Here is a 27273-nt window from a genome sequence, read left to right on the forward strand (position 1 = left end):
TGATGCTAACTCCATTTAAAAAAAAAAAAAAAAACTCTACACATTGTTAAACTTAGCATATATGCTTTTATATTGCATTCAAAGCCATCATCTGAATATGAAAAAGAAAAAAAAAAAGAAAAAAAGCCATCATCTGAAAATTTAAGACAAGTAGAGCCTTTAGATTTTTCTGCAGCCTTCGAAAATACTTTACCTGCATTGTTAAACTTTGCATATTTGCTTTTGTATTGCGCTCAAAACCATCATCAAAAATGTTAAGACATGCAGGTCCTCTATATTCCAATGCTAACTATCTTTAACTTTTATACCTTAATTGTTTAAATCTTTACAAACTTTATCCCACTCATTCATTGACAAGACTTGTCAAAACTATCAAAAGTAATCAATTTTTGGTAAAAAATCGAGAGACAGAATTAAACAACATGATGAACTCTTGACACTTCGTTAACACACATTTGATCTTCAAAACATATATATGTATGAATCATGAGGAACATAACCATGTATTTGTTTATAACTCTTTTCTGCTATTTAGTTCTTTTTTCCTCAACTCCCATTTTAGTGAATGCGTTTTGCCTTAATGCCTCTTTCATTCAAACTAGGTTACCTAAACACTACTAAGGTTACATTTAGTACGTAAAATGACTATTCCATTAAAAAAAATGCAGTTATGAATTTAGTCATCTATCAAAACGACACTGATTATCAAAATGAATTGCATCCCTTGCAACCCTCCGTAAAAAGTCACCAAAGAAGTCAAATATCCTTATATTTATAGGACATATTTGCCTTTCAAATTGAGTTGAAGGAATTCTCCAACCTAACCAAGTGATTCCTCTAATCTAGTATATAAAGTTATCATGCGTCCTTTAATATGTGAGGAGCTTATGCTTTTTAATAAAAAAGTTTTTTAAAAAAACGCGCTTTTTACATGCTTAAGCAAAATTTGACAATCTTTTAAATACCGATTCTATTAAAATCAAATAAACAAGCAACAATTTTATAGACTAATTATAGAAAATCTTAGTCCCTTTAAACGAGCAAAACAACCTATATACATAGCCACACGGGGCAGGTGGTCCAACATAAGTACATAATATGACGATTGTCTTTAATTTCTACAAACACGTACGACATTTGGATTGAAATTACACATGCTAGCTAGGTGCAATCAAAGACGGAGCTAATGCAAGAATCACCATAGTATGATGGTTGAAATCACGAATAATCGGGACCTGATTTACAACATGCCGATGACATCGAATATATAGGGTCCAAGAATGCATTTGGAATGAGTGGGAAAATTTAGCTCTTCACAGTAGTAGAACCAATGCTTTGGATTTCGTTTTTCTTCACAAATATCGCAATAATATTCCCCATCAGAACCATCTTCAGCTTTATAACTTAGTTTGAAGGGCTGTTCAAAGTATCGGTACTTCACGGTATGTGGCAGTGTAGCGCATATGACATCCATAGTAAATTCACAATCAGCACACCTGAATACTCCTCCTTTTGCTTTATAATCACAACAACTGCACTTCTCATTATAGGATGCCTTTGATAGAATAAGTTGATGCTCATGACCGTCATGGGTTATGATGTCTGAGATCAAACTACATTTGACATCTGCATCGAAGTCACATTTCACACAACGGTACGTGAAGCCATCACACTTACGACCACAAACATTACAAGTGAAGCTAGAAGCCCCATTAATACCATAAGTTGACTTTGAGAGGAGGGTGAGGAGGTGGGGGTGAAGTGGGTGTTGCATTTTTTTGGGTAATGCAGCACAAGATTTATGAAGAAAAAAACTGCATTGAGCACAGCTGTAAAACGGAGGGAATATAGGATGCCTACACCTATCACATTTTTCGTTGTTCAGAGGCTGATCATCAGTAAGCCTTAAGTCATGTTGATGACTAAAATGATCGATTTCTTCGGCTATTTCAATTTTATCCTCTCCTATCTTCATCTTCTTGATAACACAAGGTAATGAGTCAACGGATTCATTTAGTTCCGAATCTTTGTTTTTAAGCATACCAGTCGACTCGAGAGGCTGCTTATCTTTAAATTCCAACATAAATGCTTCATCTGTGTATCCCTCGCGTGTAGCACAATCAAGGTGGGCAACGAATTTGCATTTTGAGCAATAGTAAACTTTTTCAGTGTCCACCTTTTTAACACAGAGACGACAAATTCGACGGTGGGATTGATTTAGCTGAGAAGAGTGGGTGAGGTTTAGAGCGTGGTGGTGACTTGTATTTTTGACAATCAATGGTAAGGCAGCACATTTAAGGTGGACCATGAGTGGGCATGTGACATCGATACATAAGTAGGACATGTCTTTATCTTCTTTCCCACATGCATCGCAGGTGAATGAGACTGATTTCCGCAGCAGCTTCAGTGGGTGGTCATGAAATTCAGCTTTTACGGTGACCGGTATAGAAGCGCATTTAAGATGAAGGTTAAAATTACAGTGAGAACAATAGTAGGTGTAGCCCAAGAATATATATTTATTGCAGAAATAACATAGCTCATGATTTGGGCTTGTTTTGAGGAGAATAAGCGGATGTTGCGGGTGCAATGGGTGTTGCAACTCGCGAGGTTGTTTGCCACATGATTTGTGAAGGAAGAAGCGACACCGTTCGCAACAGTAACTTAAACCCAATATGTCTTCCCAGCACCCCTTACACTTATATATTGTACCTCTAATACCAATAGTTTCCCCGTAATGATTCAAGTTCAACGGATGATCGTGGAAGAAATGGTGAAGCTCCATCTGTCCTCTCTCCGTCCCACACAACACTAATATTCCTACAATTAACAAGAGGACATTCGAATTAGCAATATCATAGGGCTTGAAAATAGTGGAAATAAAAATGGCCCAAGTACATAAATAAATAAATAAAAATTCGAAAAAAAAAAAGAAAAAAAAAAAAGGAACCAATCTCCGAGTTTAGTGAACAATACAATGTGGACGGGAAATGAAGGAAAGAAGCTCATGATCACAAATGCATTGCAATTTAAGTTAAAAAATAAAAGCTAAGCAAGACGGTGACCTACAATCTTTATGAACACAAATCGCATAAGCATGCAGTCATGGATACTCACAGTTAGCAATCTGATTTTGGCATCCAAAGGTAAGATCGGCCAGAAACACTTTTGTTATTAAAAGGAAAGGACTAGAGAGTTGAGGGGTGTAAGTCTGCGAGGATTAACAATGCATGTGATATATATATATATATATATATATATATATATATATATATATATATATATATATATATATAATATAATATAATATAATCAACAGGATCTTTATATATATAATATAATCAACAGAAAAAAAAAAAAAAAAAAAAAAAAAAAAAAAAAAAAGGAAAGACTAAAGAAGAAAGCAAGGAACATGCATTAGAATCGGCAAAAGAAAAAGAAAAGCAAATCCTGTTAAGCAACATTCATAGGTCTCACTCAACCCGAAAATACTTTGCTGGCATTGTTAAACTTAGCATATCGATCTGCTTATGTATTGCGTTCAAAACTATCGAAAAAGTTAAGATAATCAGGTCCTTTAGATTCTAATATTAACTCTATTCGAAAATACTTTACCTACAATATTGTTAAACATGTCATATATACTTATGTATTGTGTTCAAAACCAGCATTGAAAAGGTTAAGACAAGCAAATGCTCTAGATTCTAATGTAGACTCCATTTGAAAATACCTTACCTACATTGTTAAATTTTGCATATCTATTTTTGTATTGCATTCAAAACCATCATCGAAAAAGTTAAGACAAGCAAGTTCTTTAATTAGATTTTAAAATGCTAACGTACACCATTCGAAAATACTCTACAATAGATTTGCGTATTTGTTTATGTATTGTCTTCAAAGCCATCATTGTAAAAGTTAAGAGAGACAAATCCTCTTGATGTCAATATTGAATCCATCCAAAAATACTTTAACTACATTGTTAAACTTTGCATATCTACTACTTTGTATTGTGTTCAAAATCATTATTAGAAAAGTTAAATAAGTAGGTCATCTACAATGGAAGAAAATGAAATAGATAACCTTGATGTTAGAGTATATGATAAGAATCTAAACCTTGCCATAGCCATTCCCATTACCCATGAGTTAATACTTAAAAGTATCTAAAGAGAGTAACATCAAGTTTGAATTGTATTCCATTCTATTTCTCAAGATGGACAAAATGTAGGATACAGATGCCAAGAGTAGTTGATGACACAAATTACATCCCATAAATAGAAGAGGACAACTAAATCTACAATTTCATTTATGTTTGCCAATCACAAGCATTTTCCCTATGTAAACTGAAGCAGAGGCTAGCTATGGCAGGAGCTATAATCCTGACAGATGGAATTTTCTGCCACTATAACCCAAAGCTGGGAACAATAACAGAGAAAAAGGAAAGGCATTAAAGAATAAACTTTTGTGAGCTCAGTAAGATGCTTGGCTGGAACCTGGACCCACAAATTGTTTTTCAGAGTAATTCTAAGAAACCTACTTATGTCTTACTAAAAATGATGTGGCTATTAAAATTATCATTGGGCTTGTGATTAATCATTATTAAGTTTTGATCCAAGAGTAATTTTAATAGCCACATCATTCTTAATAAGATACAAGTAGAACACAATTAAGTAGGCTATTTATAATTACTCTGTTTTTCCTGCTTCTCCTTCAGAAATCTTTGCCCCAGTTGCTGTCGCCAGCTATCTTGATTAACATGTTTCACGAGCATGTAACACACGAGAGTGTTCCTGCAGATGGAGCTGGACTTCCTCGCCTCAAACAGTTTCAGCAACAATTGCCCAAAACTGTAATATGATGATTCAAGTGTTGCAGATACTTCAATAACAGAAAATAAAAGAATTTAAAATATTCAGACAATTTTTAAGTGTTAAATTTTCAACATTAGGAAAGTGAGAAAGTCATGAAGTGGGAGTTTGAAGTTTTTAATTACCTCATTCTCAACTGTTGTAAAATAGGGTTAATACCTTTTTAGTATCTAGGTTTTCATTTTTTTTTTTTTTCACCTAACTTTTAATTTGTATCATAAATTATGCTTGACTTATGGGTAAATACCAATTTAGTACCACTGTCATCATTCCGTCAATCAAACTAACGGACTGACATGTGTCATAACAAAAACATATCACGTGTCCTAACAGAAAAAAAAATCATACAAATAATTTAAATAATTTAAAAAATTAAAACTAAAAAAAAAAAGAAAAAGACGGGGGTGGCCTGGCCACTCCATTTTGGCCCATGGAGGTGGCCGGACACCCCCCATTTTGGCCATTGTGAATTTGTGAGCCACCCTAGGGCAGGCATGTGGTGGCCGAAATTAGTTTGGAAGGTATTAAATGGGTCTTTATCCATAAGTCAGGTACCATTTGTGATATGATTAGAAACCTAGGTGAGAAAAAATATATAAAAAGTGAAAACATGGGTACTAAAAAGGTTATTAACCCTTTCCCTTCCTTCAACACTATTCACTTCATTTTTTCAAAAAAAATAAACGTCAAAATATTCTCACTTTTTTTTTTTTTTCACTTTTTATATCAAATCATTCACTTTTTATATCACATTATTTACTTTTTACTACTATTTAAATAAATAAAAAATTACTACAAAACAAAACTTTTTCACTTTTCCATACTAATTTTTCACTTTTTTATATCAAATATTCTTACTTTTTTTCACATTAATTTACATTAGTTACAGTGTCCAGGATAAAAGGTTTTAACAAACACACCCGTAATCCCTCTAAGCAGGCTCAATGAGCATGTTTGCCAAAGAACTAGACTAGACCAGACCCAAAGACCCAAAAAAATTCATCTCAAAATCAACTTCAACATTCTTACTTTATACATCACATTAATTACTTTTTATTATTATTTAAATAAAAAAATTACTACAAAACAATTTTTTTCTTCACTTTTCATTCAAAATATTCTTACTTTTTTTTTTCACATCAGTTAAATCTGCTACAGTTCCTGTCCACTTTCTTTTTAAATTCTTTGCCAAACACACTCATTATTTTTGCACAAATTCTAAAGCCGGGGCAGGGGAAGGGCTAAATTTTATGATTGATTATCACTTCATGGACTCTCAAAGTTGGAATTACCAACTTGTATATTTAACGTAGACATTGAAGTAATAGGGCGCAAAGCTATACCCTTTTGACTCTAATACAATTCATGTTATCAAGACACAATTTTCTAATTACCCACCTTCATTTACCATTTCCTCTCCCAATTATTTATTTTCCATTTATTTGTTTTGCCCTATTCATCATTTTGATCAAATATTATTGGTATTACTAAAACAAAAGTGCCAATTTCATTCAACTAATACTACGACGGCTTCCTTACTTCATGCATGCTCTAAGGATAAGTATAATTATGACTATGAAACCATAGTGCTACCCGATAACAATTCGAACAAGACTAATATATAACCCACTTTACTTGAGCTAGATTTGAATCACTTTCTAGAGGTTGCAATTTTTTACACAAGTTATAAATCTATTACAAATTTATCATAAAATTAGCGAGTTAGAATATTATATAATTGAGTTTGGGTTAATTTGGGTTGATCTAAATTAATTTGTTTAATAAACGGGTCAATCTTAGGCCAACTTGCTTAACTCATGAGTAACTTCCATAACCATGTAAATTAAATTAAATTTTTTTTTGTACAATTTAAAACAAAACCCCATAAGGCTAAAATTCATATGAATTTATTTATTTTTTAATCGGGTTCAAGTTGACATGTATCAGATTGACTCATTAATCAATCCAACGGCCAATACAAATTATATATAAGGCTTCTTTTGAACAATTGAGCCTCTCAATGCTTTTGGAGGTAGTGATGCTCCTTCGTTCCCAGCCAGAAACACATTCCATCTACCAAATCTTACCCCTCCTTGCTTCCTTCTTGCTTCTTTCCAACCGGAATGCCAATCAACCGATGAGAAACGCCATCATTTACTTCCTGCCAATCCAACCGGAACACCATTCCACTCATGTCTGTGATCAAACTACACTGGACATCTGCATCAAACTCGCATTCCTTACAATGGTAGGTGAAACCATTACCTACACGACGACAAACATTACAAATGAAGCTGCTAGAAGCGTAAGGTGCCTTTGTGTAGAGGGTGAGAAGGTGGGGGTGTAGTATTGGGTGCCGGTTTTTTCTGGGTAATTCAACACAAGATTTATGAAGAAAAAATCCGCATTGAGCACAACTGTATAATTGTCGGGATGTAGATATAGGAAGCATACACCCATCACATTTTTCGTTGTTCAGAAACTCCTCCTGGGTAAGCTTTAAGTCATGTTGATGACTAAAATGATTGATTTCTTCGGCTATTTCAATTTTATCCTTTCCTATCTTCATCTTCTTGACAAGATAAGCTAATGAGTCAATGGATTCATCTTTGTTTTGAAGCATACCTGTCGACGACTCGAGAGGCTGCTTATCTTTAAATTCCAACATAAATGTTGCATCCGTGTCTCCCTCGCGTGTAGCGCAATCAAGGTGGGCAACAAAATTGCATTTTGAGCAATAATAAACTCTGTGAGTCTCCACCTTCTTAACACAGAGACGACAAATTTGACGGTCGGATTGATTTACCTGAGAAGAGAGGGTGAGCTCGAGGGCGTGCCGGTGACTAATATGTTTGACAGTCATTGGTAAGGTAGCACATCTAAGGTGGACCATGAGTGAGCATGTGATACATAAGTAACACACGTTTTTGTCTTCTTTCCCACATGCATCGCAAGTGAAGGAGACAGATTTCCGCAGCAGCTTCAATGGGTGGTCATGAAATTCAGCTTCTACGGTGAGCGGCATAGAAGCGCATTTAAGATGAATGTTAAAATTACAGTGAGAACAATTGTAAGCGCAGCCCGAGTGTGGATGTATATAGTTGTTGCAGAAATAGCATAGCTCATCATCTGGGCTTTCACTGAGGAGAAGAGGATGTTGCGGGTGCAATAGGTGCTGCAACGTGCGGGGTTGTTTGCCACATGATTTGTGAAGGAAGAAGCTGCACCTTTCGCAACTATAACTAGAACCGGCCAATATTTCGTTGAGGCAACACTTACAATGGTGTCTTATACCAAAAAATGCCACGTACTCATGCAAGGACAACCGATGCTCATGCATGAAATGTTGAAGCTCCATATGTCCTTCTCTCTCTGTCCTATTCCTACAAACAAGACAACTTTCGAATTAGCAATGTCGATCATATAATGAAAAAGAAAGGAAAAGAAAAAAGAAATCACACACAAATCGCATAATTCCCAGTAAACAATACTCGCAGCAAAGAATCTGATTTTTGCTTCGAAAGGTTAGATCGACTAGAAACACGTCTCTTACTTCTGTTATTCGAAGGGAAAGACTAAGAGTTGAGGGATGTGAGTTTGCGAAGATCAACAATATATGTGATCTTTATATAGTCAACGGAAGAAAAAAGCAACGAACATCTAAGGAAAAAGAAAAGCAATACGCAAGATTTTAACTCATGAATCCCAACATGCTTTACTTGCATCGTTAAACGTTGCATATATATATATATATATACTTTAATATTGTGAAAAGTTAAGAGAAGTAAGTCATCTAGATTTCAATATTGACTCCATCCGAAACTACTTAACCTACATTCTTAAATATTGCATATATGCTTTTGAATTTCGTTCAAAACCACAAGCAAGCTCTCTAGATTCCAATCTAACTTCATTGAAAATTACTCTATAAAAGAAAATTGAATGAATTGATTTTGATGGAATACCAAAACCATTGAAGAGACCTTTATTTATAAGAATGAATCTTTACAATGGTAGAAACCTATTTAAACTATACTTGAAGTATTCTAAACAACTACAATTGCTATGTTAGCTAGCTGGAAACTAAATAGAGATTACATACATTGCTGTTACCTAACATTAATCACTTGAAGATTTTCCGTTCCAACCTTAGAGTGAGAAGTAGGTTTGAATCCAACTTCACTTCCTTTGCATTTAGTATTGTTAACACTCTATACATTGTCAAACTTAGCATATATACTTTTGTATTGCTTTCAAAATCATCTTAAAAAATAAATAAATAAACAAATAAAAGTTAAGATAAATCAAGCCTATAGATTCCAATGTAGACTCCATTTGAAAAAATCTTATCTACATTGTTAAACTTTGCATATCTAGTTCTGCATTGCGTTCATCACGACAAACAAGTTCTCTATATTCTAATGCTAACACAATTAGAAAATACTCTACATATATTGTTAAACTTTACATATCTACTTTTGTATTGCTAGCTTTCAAAACCACCATTGAAAAATTTAAGACAAGTACGTAGGTCATCTAGATTCCAATGCCGACTTAATTTGGAAATAATGTATCTACATTGTTGAACTTAGCGTATCTAATTTTGTATTGCGTTCAAAACCACCATCAAAAAAGTTAAGATAAGTAGGTCCTCTAAATTTCAATGCAGTGTCATCCAAAAACACTTTACCTACATTATTAAACTTTGCATATATGCTTCTGTATTGCGTTTAAAAACCATCACTGAAAAAGTTAAATGTATTTCGTTCACAGTTCAAAAAATTAAATTTACCATTGCCAATGATGATGACCACTTTCGTTTCACTCCCATTAAATGGCTTTGCTATAAGTACATGGAAAGATGCAACAAGAGACTTGATAATACTATTTTTTTATGTCAGAGTTGCAACTTCTAACTCTCTCTTCCGTGTCACCATATTAACTCCAATAACTTTTGGGGTTGGTTCGGCAATAGGGAATGGCCAAAACACCCCCATTGGCTACACAACAACCTTGAGGGCTCATGAGGGAGGTTGCGACTACCCCTGATAACTCATGGAGGTGAACGCGACCACCCTCAAAAGTCTGGTGAGAGTGACCACCCATCCTCTCACACCCAAAGAAGTGGTCGACTATCTATAGAAGTAGTTGGGGTGGGCCAACCACCTAGACCGCTCCCTTAAGGTGATTGACCAACTCCTTTTAAAGGGTAAAATAGAGGGTTTCGTGGTACGACCACTTCTTAGTTATTTTGTTTATGTTGCATTCTCAAGCCATATGGACTGTCACGTCAGTTTGTAAGACATCGTAATAAATTTGATATCTCTAGTAACATGCATTTACGTAAAAATCACAAGGTTCACATAATCATTATAAAATTTTCTCGACAAATATAAATTTGTCCCACTATCAATTTTTTTTTTAAAATAAAATAAAATAAAATTCAGCACTATTATTTACTAGCATGTAAAAAGTAGTTACGGATTTAGTGATCCATCAAATGGTATACTTATCATCAAAATAAATTTCATCCCTTGCTACCCTTGGTAAAAAGACAGCAAAGAAGTAAACAATTCTTATATTTGAATTAAAATAAAATAAAATAAAATAAAAAAGATCACAGCTACATAAACAGCCACACGGTGCAAATGGAGCAACATAACATAAATACATAATACCTACAAGAGAAAAATACAATACAAATGGATATTAAAAATACAATCTATCTACAAAGACGACATATGGATATTAAAAATACAATACAAATGCAGGGCGCACTCAAAGATTGAGTTAGATACAAAATATGATTATTGAAATGAGCTGGCCGAAACATCTTCTAGAGTTGTTGGAAGGGTCCTTATTTCGTGGATTTGGTCTAAGTGGAGTATTGCTTTAAACGAAGTTGAACAATGATAGGTAATTTCTAACGAAATGCTCTACCATATATGCTATCGACCGATGCTGCTATTTGTTGGTTTTTTTTTTTTTTTCTCTGTCTGAAGAGCTATTTTTGTTTCCTCCGATTTAGATATGTGCTTCAACAAAACCCGATCCAATTGGGTTTCAAACTCACCCTTCTTATAGGAGATCCTGCTTCCGTTATATATATATATTCTTCTTAGTCTCTCCAATCTCCTAGGAAGCTGGTCAAGAGCTAAGTCAAGTAGAGTTCTCTTATTCCCGATAATTTTATTCATCATATTGGATTGCAACCTTCACCAACTGCATTCCCACTCGACTTTCACCTTCCTCGTTTCCCTCTTGCGTAGTGAGGTACTAATTGTCTATCTAGTTTTGTTTTGTTTGTGTTTTGGTATTTTTTTGTTTTTCTGTTATTATGCTTGTATTTGTTTTTTTTTTTAAAAAAAAAAAAAATTTATTTTGTTATTATTATTATTATTATTATTATTTTGCTGTGTAGTTTATCGGAAAAAAAAAAAAAAAATCCTATCAAGCAATTTGTAATATCATTTTGATTTTTAAATTTGTGCAATGTCCCACCCCAAACTATCAGATATGTCTTCCTCTGCCTACTTTCATCACCGATGCACTTCACCATTGTCACCCTTATCCTCTTTGCTCTCCAACGCCTCCCTCCATGCCCCTGCATGACCCTCACGTGCCCTCCAGTCTCCCTCATGTGATTGCATGTGGCTCTCACACGGTTGTGCATATTAGGGCTGGCAATTTTGAGTCTTTGACACGACCTACGAACCTGATACGAACACGACACGAAGTTAATAGGTATTGGGTTTGGGCTTATCGGGTTCGGGTCTTAATCGGGTCTACCCGATTAAATTTGTGTACCCACCAAACACGTTTAATAAATGGGTCAACCAGGTCTGGCGGGTCTCGGGTGACCCACCAGACCCATTTAATTTTTTTAAAAAAAAAGAAACGTATGTCTAAATCCTAACTAAGTTAACCCCAACACTTACTTACTCACTCACAGCTTTACTTCACTGGCCTATTCCTTGTTTTTCCGTTACTTTTTTTATGTGGGTCTATATATTAAAACATTCTCTTTTAAATAATTATTTATATATTAAAACATTCTCTTTTAAAACTTTTTATTCTTCTTGGACGGTTAAGTTAAATTTGACTAGTCCTTTAGCATAAGAGATTCTTTTATTAAATTATTTTTTCCAATGGATTTTTTTTATCGGGTCGGGTCGATCTCGATATGAACCGGTTATGCTAAATGGGTTAAGCGGGTCGTGTCGGGTTATCCAAATATTTTCTGTGTTATAATCGTGTTAGACCCATTAACCTGTTTAGCTAAACAGGTCATGTTAGTGTCTCGGGTAATTGGGTTGCAGGTCTTAATGGGTCCTAATCGTGTCTACCCGGTTACCCATTTTGCTAGCCCTAGTGCGTATCCTCCATGCTCAACCATGCTATCGACCGATGCTACTATTTGTTTTTTTTTTTTTTTTGGTCTGAAGAGCTATTTTTGGTATTTTTGTTTTCTTGGATTCAGATATGTGCTTCAACAAAACCCGATCCAATTGGTTTTCAAACTCACCCTTCTGATAGGAGATCCTGCTTCTGTTATATATATATTCTTCTTAATCTCTCCAATCTCCTAGGAAGCTAGTCAAGAGCTAAGTCAAGTAGAATTCTCTTATTCCCGATGATTTTATAATTATTCATTATATTGGGTTGCAACATTCACCAACTGCATTCCTACTTGACTTTCACCTTCCTCCTTTCCCTCTTGTGTAGTGAGGTACTAGTTGTTGTTTATCTAGCTTTTTTTTTTTTTTTTTGGTTTGCTTGTATTTGTTTTTATTATTATTATTATTATTATTTTGCTGTATGCAGTTTATCGAGAAAAAAAAAAAACTATCGAGCAATTTGTAATGTCACTTTGATTTTTAAATTTGTGCAATGTCTCGCCCCAAACTATCAGTGGATTGTCTTCTTTTGCACAAAAATGACAAAAATATTATTGCTAAAAAAATTTAGAAAAAGAAATAAAGAAAAATAATTGTCTTTATTCCTTCTTTTTTTTTTCTACATTTTTTATAATGAGTCATTTTGTTTGTTTTTTCTTTTCTCTTTTTTTTTTTTTCTCCCCACAAAAAGAAGACTTGCAATCCAATGAGAGTCGGAGAAGACATTGTAAATTGAAAGTTCAATAAGAACATTGCAAATTATTTAACGGTTAGTTGGGATAAATGTATTTTTCCCTAATATTTTCATTCCTAATATTTATTTATTTATTTATCAGGAGTAATTTTTGTTCTTGTTGTTCCCTAAAACTTGAGCACCTGTTGCACATCTTGAGCACCAGATCAGTTCCACCCCGAACTCCATCCATAACAAGACCTTGAGAAAAAGAAAACCCCCCAAAAAGCTCGGCGCTGCAACAAGCAAACTCTGTTCCGTACATCTCCAATGGCTTCCCCTCTCAGGTAAAGTACATACAGATATACATGCACAAATGTATAATTTCGTGCACGCATGCAAAAATGCAGATATTTATACATACATCGACATGGATAAATGCATATGCTTTTCAATGCCCAACTTCGTTCTTCTTGGTAAATGCGTGCTTTGTGATATTCATGACATTTTCTTCTTAATAATTGTTGTATTGCGGTTGTGAAGAAGGCATCTATATGTTATGAATATTGCATTATTTATTATTATTAATGTCGATGTTCATTATATAGAGCAATTTGCAGGGAATTGTACTTAATCGAAAAGATAAAAGGAATTAGTTGGATTTGTTTCTCTAAAGGGGATAACCGGATAAGGAAATGATGCCATAAGTTTTTTCGGCTGTTTGAATTTGGAAACTCGATTTTTCCAGAGTTATACAAAGAGTGACCGATTTCGGGGAGTCTTAGGGATAGTTTTTTTTGTGTGAAGGAAAATGATTTTAATTGAAGAATCCTTTATACCAGGTGGAAATGATTTTTATTTTATTTTTTCAAATGTTTGGGTCTCATGCAGTGGTTAATGTGACACAACAAGAACTCATGCTAGAGAACTACAGTCCTGAAATATCTAAAAATTACCAGTTAAGTGGAAAATTAGTTTGGAAACAGTTTTTCAAGATGTCCTACCAAATGGGTTTCCTGAGTACTTTTGAAGTTTTCTGTTCATGGAAACATAGAATATATATATACCAAGTGGACCAATAAATATGCATTTCCCATTATTGGAAGCATGAAAGTGTGTTGTTTTTGTCAATAACAGCTCCATTATTTTCCTGTTAGCTTATGTGACGCCAATGATCAAAATTTAGCTATAAATGGGTATTTGCATTTGGTGGTCTATAAAGATTTCACTGCCTTAGGTGTTAAGGGAAGGGGTTTCATATCTAGAACTTCTCCATTTCATGGATTCCATGTCCTTAGTTCTGAATCAGATTACCCTGCTACTTGCCATCATCAGACCATCTCCTTGTTGCCATTTCAGTTGGTCTCAACGCACAAGTAATACATGGTATGATTCTTCATTGCATCTGAAGTGGCATGGCTGCTTCATTTTATAATGTGTTTTCTGTATGTCATTGTAATCGAAGGTGTGAGGCCTAAAGAATAAGCTAATGGGGGTATTACTTTGAGTATTGACATTGTATGTTGCCCTGTATATATATGGTTTCTTTAGTTCATAATGGTTTGTAGGAGATGGGAGCTCCCTAACTTGCATGGCCATCAATTTTTTTTTTTTTTTTTGGATGAATACATGGTCATCAATTTGATATGGTAACTAACTAGGAAATTGCCAATCAAGGACTTATTTGCAAATATGAGTAGCTTCCATGGCCTTAAAAGATTCAATATGCAGTTTCCGTGGTGAATATTGTTTTTTAAGGAAATTGCTAAAACAGTATGTTTGAAGTCAAACTTTGAAGAAGCACGCACTAGTTGCCTTTGGTAGAAGCATAAAGGCTCCAGCTCCACCTTAGAGGTTGAAAAAGAATTGCATCCTGGGAGGTATATCTGCTAGCACTAAGGTTTCGTAGTCAATATACTTATCCTTACAGCATGCGTGTGAACGCACACACACTTACATACTCTCGTCTTTGACTTCCTGGACATGCATCATTGGCACATAAACCCTTCTGGTCAAATAAGAGTGTCAACTTCTTTAGTGGGAAGCTTATTGTCCTATTAAATAAGGAAGCGTATCTGTCCTATGAAATAAGGAAGCTCTCATTGAAAATAAATTATTGGGAGAGGACATAGTAAATGAAGGTGGTTAGAAAATTGTGTCTTGATAACATGAACTGTATAAGAGTCAAGCTTATAGCTTTTAGCCCTATAACACTTCTATGTCTATGTTAAATATACTTGGACATCCATTTGCCCCAAGGCAAGCATATTGATATTTTATTATTGATATTTTTATCTGTTTTGTCTTAAGTATTTTGCAGCGTCTTGATCTGTTTACCTTTTCTCTTCCACTTCCCCCCCCCCCCCCCCCCCTAACAAACCCCACCACAAACTGAAAGTTTATACAGTTGGGAGGGAGGGGGGGTAATCACACTGGATTGAACCTTGAACCTGTTGCTATAGGTGGGTAGTCTTGTTCACCACAAAGTGAAAGCTTATACAGTTGGGAGGGGGGATGTAATCACTCTGGATTGAACCTTGGACCTGTCGCTATGGATGGGTAGTCTTGTTCAACACTTTTATGGTGATATCTTCTATTAATCAAGAAAGGAAAAAATTACTTAAATTACTTGCAAGTGTTGAAACTAGGATTTTCTAGATTTTTTTTTCCTATGAACTGGGATTTTCTAGTTAAATAGAAAATTACTACTTCTAGTTAAATGTGCCGGTCCAACTCTTTAAGGTGATTTCTTATTGCTAGAATATTAATTATAATTATTAGATTTACCAAATTTTGAGATGAGTGGTGATTTAACATGGTGTTAGAATAAAGGTCTTAAGTTCGAACTCTAACTTCTCTATTTACCATTTTTGTTAAATATTTTAAATGTTGGACCTCATGAGGAGAGGTTTGAGGTCACACCTAAGACATGGCATTAGAATATTAATAAAATAATTAAATTCACCATCTCATTATTTATCAAAAATAAATAAATAAATTCACCATTTCTTATCATCTTAAACTTTTAACATAGTTGATAATTTAACACTTCTATTAGTAAAGAAAGGAAGAAAAAAAAATTATTAACCAAGTTACAAGTGCTAAAAGTGGGATGCGATTTTGCACGAGATTTATTTGAATCAGTTATTTGAGCGAAGATCATGACATTTATTATTCAAATTAACCCAGCAAGCTTATTGCATACATATAATGTGTAGGAACTAATTTTTGGTATAGCATATTTTTCAGCCTTTGATGTTTATTTCAAGGTGCCAAGGTTAAAATGTTTAATGTGATTAAAGAATTTTTGGGTGTGATGGAGAGGAATTAGCCAGGGATGACTCGTAGTTAAATTATGGTACAATTTTGTTTCTTACAAGTTGGTAATTCCAACTTTGAGAGTCAATGAAATGATGATCAATCACAAAATTTAGGTAGGGAGAATTTATAATGACTCACATTAAAAAGTAATTCCTATGTTGTAACTTCTTTTCAGAACTAGTCCTGATCTAGAGAATTCATGGGATGTGCTTGATATCAAGGTGGCCCTATATTTTCCTTTTTCTTTTTTAGTTGAATTTTGAAATTATTAATGCAGAGTCAAAAGGTTTGGACTACATGGTGCTACATTTTTCATAGGGAACATATTACACATTATTTGCAATCCCTGAGGGATTAAATATTTCCTTTCAGGCGTGGGAGATCAAGAAGAGAAAATAATGGGCCAGAGCCTATAAATCCTCAGCAAGCCATTCTGGCTGTGGCTCCACTCAATAGCGTGCCATACATTGGTCCACCTACACCGCATAGCTATACTGCATCATCAGCAACTAAAAGGTACACTGAGACTCTGGAAAAAGTTGGGCCAGCTATGATATTTCTGCCTTCTCTTTCATCTCAGGAAGAGTGGAATAATGTTGTAGCTGCCTCCAGAGTTGGGGTTGCATTGACTGGGAGTGCAGCCATGGGAAAGATTGGACCAGTTATAGGACTAATGGACATCGGCGAATCCAAAGATTCTTACTTTTTTCGTGTCTCCCTGCCAGGGGTAGCAAGGGATGAGAGTAAGTTTCATTAACATGGTACGGTTTGATCAACTATTGAATTCACAATCATTTTACTTGCTAGTTAAATATTCTTAGGAACAAATGTTATTTCTAAATTATATTGCAGTAACTTTAGTAGTTAGTTTGGCCTTTTTCTGGTTATTTTATAATATATGGGGGAATTGATCTTACATCTCTTTTCTGGTTATTTTATAATATATGAGGGAATTGATCTTACATCATTGTTGATTCATGCAATTTAGGCATTAGCTCAAGTGCAATGAATGGAATTGATCTTACATAAGTTCTCGGTAACATTATTTCATTTGTTTCTATAATCCTTCACTCAAAGACTTTCTAGAATTAGCTAATTTACTTGTTATGAACATTGAATTTCATATGCTACGAGAATCATGATTGAGTTATCCCATTATACCACCAGCTTCTAATATTCATCTTTCAACATTTACTGAGCCTTGTTGTCATCTTGACTGCAGATGGTTTCCGTTGTGATGTTGAACCCGATGGAAAAGTAGTAATAAAGGGAGTAACGACGACTGGTGAGAAAATAGTGTGCAAAAACTCCCAAGTCTTTCAGATGCACACACAAAATCTGTGCCCACCGGGGCACTTCTCTATCTCATTCCAGCTGCCTGGTCCAGTCGACCAGCAACAATTTTCTGGTTCTTTTGGAATTGATGGGATTTTGGAAGGTATTGTGAGGAAAAGGTGACTAACAAGTCTTACATTTTTGGTGAGCAAGGAGTGATTTAATTTTAGTTGAGAGCTTAACAAGGACAGGAATAGCTTTAGAAAGAATGTGGTTCAAAGTGTTGATTGCCTGCGACTTTGCAGATATATGTTCTTAGATTGAAATGAATGACAAGATGCAATTTGTGCAGCTGGCCCCAAATAAATTGTTTAGTTAAGTCAAGCCTATGCTATTTCTCCTAACTTTTTTATTTAGAAAGTGTTGCTACTTTAGACCCATTAAACAGGTTCAATTCTAAAATCAGGGTATGGTCACAATTTTTCTCCATTAATTTAGACTATTTATTTCTCTTATCATCTACATTTGACTGTATGTAATGAAGCTGGTGCAGATTTTAGTTGTTAAAATGATATTACAGTGTCGAGTTAACCCATAGACTCATTAACTACTTGTGTTGCCATTGCCAAGAAGATTTTAATTGTTAAAATGACTTAAAGCTTAGTGATGTGATGATCAGCTTGAGAACAATGAAAATCCCTCCATATTAACAAGAATAATTCAACATAAATTTGAATAAAAAATGAATTATAATGTAATCATGAATTCAACAATTTCAGTTCAACTGCACTATGCCCAAGAGTTTTTGCTACCCTTCTGTGTGCCATCAACTCTCTAGCCAGCTTTACTTCTTGCCATTTACCAGCCCTGGCATATATGTTTGAAAGAAGAACATAAACTCCACTACCCTCAGGGTCCAACTCTGTTATTCGGCTTCTCACTTGGTCAACTAGATTCACATTTTCATGAATATCACAACCATTTAAAAGAGCACCCAATATGGCAATATTGGGTCCGATTGGCATTTTCTTCACTAATCTTTCTGCCTCTTCAAAGTGCCCTGCTCGACTCAAAAGATCAACCATACAACCATAGTGCTCCATCGTTGGCTGTATGTTGTAAACATCGGTCATTGAGGTGAAGTGTCTCTGACCTTCTTCAACCAATCCAACACGGCTACACGCGCATAGAACCCCGACATATGTGATCTCGTCCGGTATAAGAGTAGCATCCTCTTGCATTCTCTTGAAAGTACTTAGTGCCTCCTCTCCATGCCCGTGCATAGCTAAACCAACAATCATGCTAGTCCATGCCATCACATCTTTCTTTTCCATTTCACAAAAGATCTGCTGCGAACTTCTTGCATCTCCAATTTTAGCATACATGTCCACCAGGGCAGTTCCAATAGCAGTATCCTCGCTGAGGTTCGTCTTTAAAACAAAAGCATGAATATTTTGTCCCAATGCCAGAGCCCCCAGTTGAGCACAGGCACCTATGACACTCAAAAAGGTAGCTGTGTCCGGCTGAAACCCAGCAATTAGCATATCGAAGAAAAGACCTAGTGCCTCCTCAACCCTACCATACTGATTAAATGCACCAATCATGGAATTCCAACCAACCAAATTCCTTTCAGGCATTTTGTAAAACAGAGTCCGTGCGTATTTGAAGCTGCCACATTTTCCATACATATCTATAATGGCAGTTGCAAGTATCACATTGAACGGTAAATCTGATTCAAAGGGATCATATCCGAGTTGGCAGACACGACTGTGAACCCATTTTCCAGTATCTATATCTCTCATGCGAGCACACGCAACTAGTACATTCACCAAGGTAATCTGATTAGGCTCTATATTCCAAAACTCCATGTCTTTAAACACCTCTATAGCCTTGCTAGGACAGCCGTTGTTAACATACCCGGCAATCAAACTAGTCCAAGCTACCACATTCCACTTTGGAATTAAATCAAACACCTTTACTCCTGCTTCCATATCTGCACAAGATACATACATATTGAGTAAACCACAGGAAGCATACACGTCCAATTCAAACCCAGTTTTCACAATGCGATTGTGGACCGATGTTCCATAATTTGGATCAATAAGCACCGAACATGCTTTGAGCACAAAAGGGAACGTGAAATGGTCCGGCGAGTAACCCCTTCTCTGCATTTCTCTGTACATATACAAAGCCTCATCTGGGTTGTTACTGTTAGAGTAAGCTTTGATCATGGAGTTCCAAATGTACACACTAGGCACTTCCATTTGGTTAAAAACAGACTTTGCATAATTGAAGTCCCCGGCTTCAGAATTTGTGCAAAAATCAATAACCCTGCTAAGAGGGATTACATATCTTATAACTGATGTAGTGATCATCAGCCCATGTAATTGTTTCAACTCGGTCATGGTTCTGCATTTCTCTAACGAGAAGAGGATGGAGGTGTAGTGCTTCTTCATGGGCTTCTTTGTTGAGAAAAGAGATGCAACAACCAACATATAAAGACACAGAAGCGATTGGGGTATTTCCGAGGGGCATTTTGGTACAAGACTTCACAAGCCCCGTTGCTATTCTTTTGCTTTTCTCCTCCTCCTACTCCGACGAGCCCATTTGTTTGCCAAACAGAGTATTTCAGTTGAAAGCGCCAAGTATCTGATTCTTTTTTCTCCCAATGCTGACGTCTTACTGCAACCCTCGTGTTGTCCCATCAGCAACAGTGAACTGAAGGCTCAGGCTTTGGAGGGAACCCTGTTCCTTGTTCCCCGCCAAAAGACATATTTCATGCACCAAACCTTTTATGATTTATGCCTTCGTGGTTCTTTTTGCTTTTCTCTAACGGGAACACCACTCCGCCCATGCGAAGCGCTGTCGTTTAGTTCCTGCCATTGGCATGAGCGGTAATTATCCCATCTTTGTTTTTATGATACTTAATCATTCTTCCTTAGAAAATCTAAGGATTTGATTATCATGACAAGTTATTTTGATTGCTTAAAAATTTCACAAAATGAGAAAAAGAAAAAAGAAAAAATAAGCCAAAACTCAAGTTAGTGGTAGTTTATCAAATGGTAAGAAGTGGATGCTTTCAAATTTATGCTCCTTTCTTGATTTTGGTAATTGTTAGAAATGTGGATGCTTTCAAATTTCTGCTCCTTTCTTGATTTTGGTAATCGTTAGAAATGTAAATCAGAAAGACCCAGAAAAATAAATATGTAAATAAGTTGTTTTGTATGAGGATCTGTCAATCTGGTCAAAATTCTGAAATTGTGAAAACTTTGCATTAGCTCGTGTTTGTAGCTGAAAATAATGCTGTGTTCAACTAAATGTTTGGAACTTTGCATCTCAGTGTCAATGGTGTTTCTACAAAGTTTCCATTACAGGCTGACAAAGTATTGGAGACATTGACTATGGAGACAACTTGTTTAATTCAAGAACCTCAAAAGAGGCAGAAACCGAATGAAGAAGAGGACATTGATGGGAACAGCAAATGCTTAGGTGACTTACCTGAGGAGGTTCTTCGACACATCCTCTCTTTTCTTCCAACAAAAGACGCTGTTAAGACAAGCCTGCTTTCTAAAAGGTGGGAATATCTATGGGCTTCTATTCCCAATCTAGATTTTGAGCAAGATATTTTTGAGCAACCATTGCCTAAGAGAAGGCTTTTGATGAATTTTGTGGAAAGGGTGCTTTGTCTACGTGACTCCTATAATATAAAACGATTCACTCTCCCTTGTGATGTGCTACGGGATGCTGCTCGTGTTAATACGTGGATCTCTGCTGCAGTAAGGCATACTGTTCAAGAGTTGGATATTGAGCTTGACAAACTCAATGGAGAATTTTCACTGCCTTATTGCTTGTTTACTTGCAAGACACTGACAAGCTTAAACCTTTTTATGCCCTGTATCCTCAAGCTTCCCAATACAATTTGTTTCTCAAATCTAAAGACCTTGGCTATCAGAAGTGTTACATTTTCGGACGAGTACTTAACCCAGCAGTTTTTCTCTGGTCTGTCAGTCCTTCAGAAGTTGTGTTTAAACGATTGCAGTTGGGGGGGTCTCAAGCTTGTGCGTCTTTCTGCTCCCAATCTTCATTCTCTGAGCATAGGGGAATTTGAGAGGCCAAATTCGAGTTATGGGGATGGTTGTGAGGTTTTGATTTTTGCAATCAGACTCAAAGAATTTTGTTACACTGGTGGACTGTACAGCGACTATTGCTTAAACAATTCATTCTCACTGGAAAAGGCAGAGATTACTGCTATCCCTGATAATGCATCAGCTCAAATTACTCACCGCATTTATAAACTTCTTATAGGGCTCTCCAACGTAAAATTACTACAACTTTCCTGTGAGGTGGTTGAGGTATGGCTGCTTCTCTCGTTGTAAGTTCAAATCTTACTGTAACATATCAACACAATGGTGGAAAAATTAAGCCCTCCTTGAACTGCTTGCATAAATGTGGTATGATAAAGCTAATGGCATAAAGGAAGGTTACCATTCTATGTTTTCATGTTATTTGAGTTGTGACAGAAGTTAGACGAGCATTCTTATGGATGAGGAAACCGAAATGTCATGACACAGCAAGAATCTGAAATCGTTTGATCAACAATTGACAAACAATATTTATCATATTCATTACCTTTTAACCTTTGCTTGCCAACCAGAGTCTATGTGGATTAATCCTTTCGTTTGGCTCTTGATGTAATGCTTGGCACTTAATAAAAGGTTTGGAAAAGGCTTCCACTCAAGGGGGACATAGTCATTGTGGTAGATGTGATGGAATCCTACATCGATTGTTAAGTTAATTACTTAAGTGATGAGAACTCTTGTTTTTGTAATTTTTTATGATGCTCACAAATCAAGTAGTTGAAATTGAAATATAATCATGCAATACTTGATCAAGATATCAAAGGAGAATGTATTCTATTCATGAATTAATTCATTCCTTTTTTTCTATTTTCTTTTTTAGCAAGTAATGCGACCAAATGGGGTTTGTATTTTTATAGCATTTGGAAAACCATTGGATAACTGCTACTCTGATGGTTTCTATTTGAATGATGAAAGTTTCCATATATCGTTTATGTTCTACTCTTAGGCTGTGTTATTGATGTTAAAACAAAATTCTTCTTTTGCTTGGTAAGACTTGAACCTAAGTCTCAACCCAATCCCATCCATCCAATCTCTTACTACTAAATCCATATGATTGTACCTACATTAGTGAATGATTAGAAATTACCGATTAGATTTTTGTTTAATTCCAAGTATTCATCTCATAATTACTAATCATGCTCCACCATGATCCCATAATGCTTTTATTGCATTTGTCATTTATATTTGCTTTGTTCTTGGAAGTATTTTAATTATGTTGTATTGCTTTATGCTCTTCTTAGGTTTTGATAGATGCAGCAGAACACCTACTTCATATGCCAATGTTCAATAACCTGACGGATTTGATATTATATGACGGTCATTGGTCAGTAGCTCTTGACAGTGTACTGTTGAGGATATTGCATAAATCTCCTTGTCTCGAAACTCTGAAATTTTGGACGGTAACTTTATTAGTATTCAATGCACTGTCATGTATCTGTTCCATCTTATTGTTGATTTATCAACGTGGCTAAATCTTTTAACTTACAATGATAATTTAGGGGATCAGATTGTGGGAGAACGATGATTGGATACTAGACCCAGTGCCTCCATGTTTCTTGTCCCATCTCAAGTGGGTTGAAGTTGGTGATTATGATGGAGATAGGGAAGAGTTTTCTGCTGTGAAGATTTTGCTCAAGAATGCTGTTGTTTTGAATGAAATAGTTATATTTTGCTCAGAGCACTTAAGAGGGAACTTAGAAAAGCAAGAGAGTCTCTACAAACAGTTGATAGAGATCCCTGAAGGGTCACGGAATTGTAAAATTGTTTTGAAATGAGCCTTTCTTGAGCTCTTATTTTTGAAAAAAAATCCCTTAATTCCTCTTCCTTGGAAGATTAAAAGTATGACTTGTTCTTGTCAGCCTTCTACCCTACCTAGGTAACTACTAACTTCTTGTTACAGAATATTGGTTTCTGTTATTTGTGATAATTAGTTTTGAATCCTTTAAGCTTACAAGTTTATGCTAATTTTATGTGTTCAGTGTTTGTTTTTCTATTTCTGGTTGTTTTTCACTCCGATTTAATCTTGATTCTGTGTCAATTGCAATGCTGTCTTTGATGTGCATTGCTAATTCTACTTATCTTTTATGGATGCATGTTTGGTAGTTCCTTTTAACAATGGCAATGGGACCCATCTATGATGGGCTTATGTGTGATTCTGAAAACTATGTGATTCTATCTTGACGAATTTACAATGAAAAAAGAAATAGATTGTACAACTAGTAATGCATATTTGCTACCACATTTGGTTGGTAGTGCATTAATTACTGAAGTTTTTATTTAAGTAGGCTAATCTGATGGTTGGTAGTGCTGGAATGTTCCAGAACTTTTGGCCACTATATTTCTATCAAAACCTTTGATTCCCCTTCTTAGTACATAGAGCAAATGGGTGGAAGTTATCAGTCATGTATGCCACTTTGAAATAACCCTTATTTTTTTTTTTGATCTTTTGGGTTGTAGAAAATTGATTTACCCAGTTATCCCTTTTTACTTTTTTGGCATATTTACTTGAAAAACCGAACGTTTAATGCTAAAAGTGCAGGTTGATTGTTTGGTTTGAATTCCTATAAGCTTGAGAAAGGTTTTGAGGGTGTGTTTGAATTTCATTTGGAGTTTGAGTGAGACCATTGTGGTTTTCATGTGGTATGTACTACTGGGTCCATTTTTACTTTTGATGGCAATCCGATTGCTTTACTTGAATTCCTCACCACAGCTTGTTTGTGTATGGGCATCTGACAATTTTGAGGAATATTATTGTGGTTCATTTGAAATTGAGTTGTATTGGTAATAACTAGCTATATTAGGCACTTGATCTTAATCTTGTGACGAATAAATTGTTCTAGTATTCCTTCTACATTGAACACTTTCTATTAGATAACATATGCGCTCACCCATGTCATCTTTGGTGAAGAAGTTTGAAAATCCAAGTAAGAACCCATTCCACAAAGTATATCTTTACACCTTTAACATCTTATATGGTCTATGAATTTACTTTTGTTTTGGAGCAAGATACTCAAATTATGTCCAAAACATCACAAATACGTATTAAATCAAAATTTAATACTGATCCATCCTAAATTTAATAGTAATAAAAATTGAACAGAAGTCCCTGCTCAGAGGGATTACAGATCTTATAACTGATGTAGTGATCATCAACCCATGTAATTGTTTCAACTCGGTCATGGTTCTGCATTTCTCTAACGAAGGGAGGATGGAGGTGTAGTGCTTCTTCATGTGCTTCTTTGTTGAGAAAAGAGATGTAACATCATATAAAGACAGAGAAGGGGGCAGTTAGTTTGTTTGGTACAAGACTTCACAAGCCCTGTTGCTATTCTTTTGCTTTTCTCCAACTCTCTACTCCGACGAGCCCATTGGAACATGGGAAAGTTTCGGCGATCAAATCAGTTGGAACTTGAAAGCGCCGAATATCTGATTCTTTTTTCTCCCAATGCTGACGTTTTACTGCAATCCTCGTGTTGTCCCATCAGCAACAGTGATCTGAAGGCTCATGCTTTGGAGGGAACCCTGTTCCTCGTTCCCCGCCAAAACACGCATTTCATCCACCAAGCCTTTTATGATTTATCTCTTCGTGGTTCTTTTTTGCTTCTACATAGTTGGGCATTCAAAAGCATATGCATGCATTTATCCATGTCTATGTATGTCTGTGTAAATATCTGCATTTTTGCACGAAATTGGAGATGGGTTATATATGTACTTATCTGAGAGGGGAAGCCATTGGAGATGGGCGGAACAGAGTTTGCTTGTTGCAGCGTCGAGCTTTTTGGGGGGTTTTGTAAGAAATTCAAGTGGGTTTTGCTTTTTGCTATGGATGGAGTTGGGTGTAGAAGTGATTTGGTGCCACTGTGGCTCGGTGCTCCTGGGGTTTAAAGACGTGCAACAGGTGCTCGAGTTTTAGGAAACACACAAAAAAAAAAATTTCAGGAATGAAAATATTAGGAAAATAAAAAAAAATTATTCCCTCTTATTACCAAACAATTTGTTAATTTTCTTTTCTTTTTTTTTTCTTTTTGGAACTTAACAATTTGTGAAACTTCAATTTGTGGTGCAATGTCTCTCAAATTATCATTGTAGATGCAATCGCAATATCTCTTTATTTTTCCAAAAAAATGATAAAATTACTTTTCATAAAAAAATTTAGAGAAGGTTTAAATACTCTTCAAACTATTACATGATTAATAATATCTCTCATAAACTTTTAATTGACAATGTCTTGATAGTTTGAGAAAACATTATTAATGTCCTCTAACAAAAAAAAATACTTTTTGTAAAAAAAAAAAAAAAAAAAAAAAAAAAAAAAACTCAAGGAATGACCAAATTTTAAAAATTTTAAAAAAAAATTACAAGAAAAAAAATAAAAAATCTCGATTTTTTAAAAAAAAAAATTGAAAATTTTCGTTTTTATTTTTATTTTATAATTTTTTAAATAAAAATTCTTTCAAAAAAAATAAAAAATTTCGTTTAAAAAATATAAAACTGTTTTAAAAAACTAATTTCTTTTTAATTAAAATTTTCGTTTTTTTGAAAATAATTTTTTTTTTTTTTTTCATCTTTTTCGAATTTATAAGGATATTTTTATTTTATTGAGACATGCAAGACATTTTTATCTTTTTGCTAGTCTTGGGGATATTAACAATGTTTTAATATTTTTTTAGAGATATTGTCACAACTGAAAATTTAGGAGAACATAATCAATTTAATGGTAGTTTGAGTGGTACGTGAACTTTACCCAAAATTTTAAAATAAAAATATTTTGAAATTTCATTTTTTATTTTTCTGATTTTGTTTGCTTTTTTTTTTCTATATTTTTTATCGTCATTTTTTTTTTCTTCATAAAAAGAGAGCATTACAACTCAATGATAATTTGGAGCAGGACATTGATACATTAAAAAGTTCAAACAAAAAAAAAAATACAAATTACTTGATAACTAGAGGTGAATATATTGAGATCTTAATAAAATTGTTAATATAAAATACACTTACTTAAACTAGTTTTGAATTCTTGTCGACTAGGGTTGATAATTTTTTATACGACTTATAAACTCAATATGAAATCAATACAAAACTCTAAAAATGCTAAAATTCATATAATTTTATTTTTAAAATTTATAAACTCATGTATATATAAGTGAACTGTGTTTAGGTCAACCCAACACAATTTATTTATTGAATGGGTTATGCAAGTTGTGTTGGGTGAACCAAAGACGGTCTATTTATTAAACGGTTTAGCAAGTCGTGTTGTATGACCTACAGATTTCAATATGTAGAGCATATTTTGACATTGTGATTTTGTAGACAAAAAGTATAATTTTAAACCAAATCGACAAATCATATAAAATGAGTGTTTGAAATCACGTTTTTAAAAAATTATTATTTGAAAACATAAAAAAATAACTACAATTTTACCAAATGTTTAATTATATTTTTAAAATTACAAACAGACCCATAACATCAAAATTAAATTGAAAATTTTAATATATGCAAGTGTTATTTAATTATAAAATATAATTAAATAATTATTTAAACGTTGAATTTGAGCTAATCAATATCAAATTGACGCGCCAACACTAATCATCAACCCTGCTCCGAAT

At 34.7% G+C, this 27273-nt stretch overlaps 4 protein-coding genes across 6 annotated transcripts; 2 read left to right on the forward strand and 2 right to left on the reverse strand.

Moving 5' to 3' along the window:
• Positions 1-1240: 1240 nt before the first annotated feature.
• LOC132168946 (uncharacterized) lies at positions 1241-7466 on the reverse strand. Its single transcript, XM_088517265.1, has 3 exons — positions 6950-7466; positions 4684-4841; positions 1241-2817 (listed from the first exon to the last, which is right to left on the reverse strand). The coding sequence occupies exons 1-3, from the start codon at positions 7429-7431 to the stop codon at positions 1241-1243; spliced, it is 2217 nt and encodes a 738-aa protein (XP_088373391.1). The 5' UTR covers positions 7432-7466.
• A 5530-nt stretch (positions 7467-12996) lies between these two features.
• On the forward strand, positions 12997-17907 carry LOC132171791 (alpha-crystallin domain-containing protein 22.3). Its single transcript, XM_059583188.2, has 3 exons — positions 12997-13279; positions 16626-16996; positions 17476-17907. Exons 1-3 carry the CDS (start codon positions 13263-13265, stop codon positions 17709-17711), a joined length of 624 nt encoding a protein of 207 aa, XP_059439171.2. The 5' UTR covers positions 12997-13262; the 3' UTR covers positions 17712-17907.
• Positions 17908-18253: 346 nt separating this feature from the next.
• Positions 18254-19988, reverse strand: MEF19 (mitochondrial editing factor 19). Its single transcript, XM_059583650.2, has one exon. It carries the CDS (start codon positions 19982-19984, stop codon positions 18287-18289), a length of 1698 nt encoding a protein of 565 aa, XP_059439633.2. The 5' UTR covers positions 19985-19988; the 3' UTR covers positions 18254-18286.
• Positions 19989-20920: 932 nt separating this feature from the next.
• Positions 20921-23662, forward strand: LOC132172046 (F-box/LRR-repeat protein At4g14103). 3 transcript variants are annotated; one of them, XM_088511360.1, is made up of 3 exons: positions 20921-21880; positions 22909-23079; positions 23167-23662. In XM_088511360.1, the coding sequence occupies exons 1-3, from the start codon at positions 20930-20932 to the stop codon at positions 23440-23442; spliced, it is 1398 nt and encodes a 465-aa protein (XP_088367486.1). In that variant the 5' UTR covers positions 20921-20929; the 3' UTR covers positions 23443-23662. The 3 variants fall into 3 exon arrangements, with proteins under 3 accessions (XP_088367486.1, XP_088367485.1, XP_088367490.1); XM_088511359.1 differs by having other exon boundaries at positions 22909-23067; XM_088511364.1 differs by having other exon boundaries at positions 20921-21871; positions 22909-23067.
• The last annotated feature ends 3611 nt before the right edge of the window (positions 23663-27273 follow it).

Source organism: Corylus avellana, chromosome 1, assembly GCF_965113065.1.
Source record: "Corylus avellana chromosome 1, dhCorAvel1.hap1.2, whole genome shotgun sequence".
Taxonomy (NCBI): domain Eukaryota; kingdom Viridiplantae; phylum Streptophyta; class Magnoliopsida; order Fagales; family Betulaceae; genus Corylus; species Corylus avellana.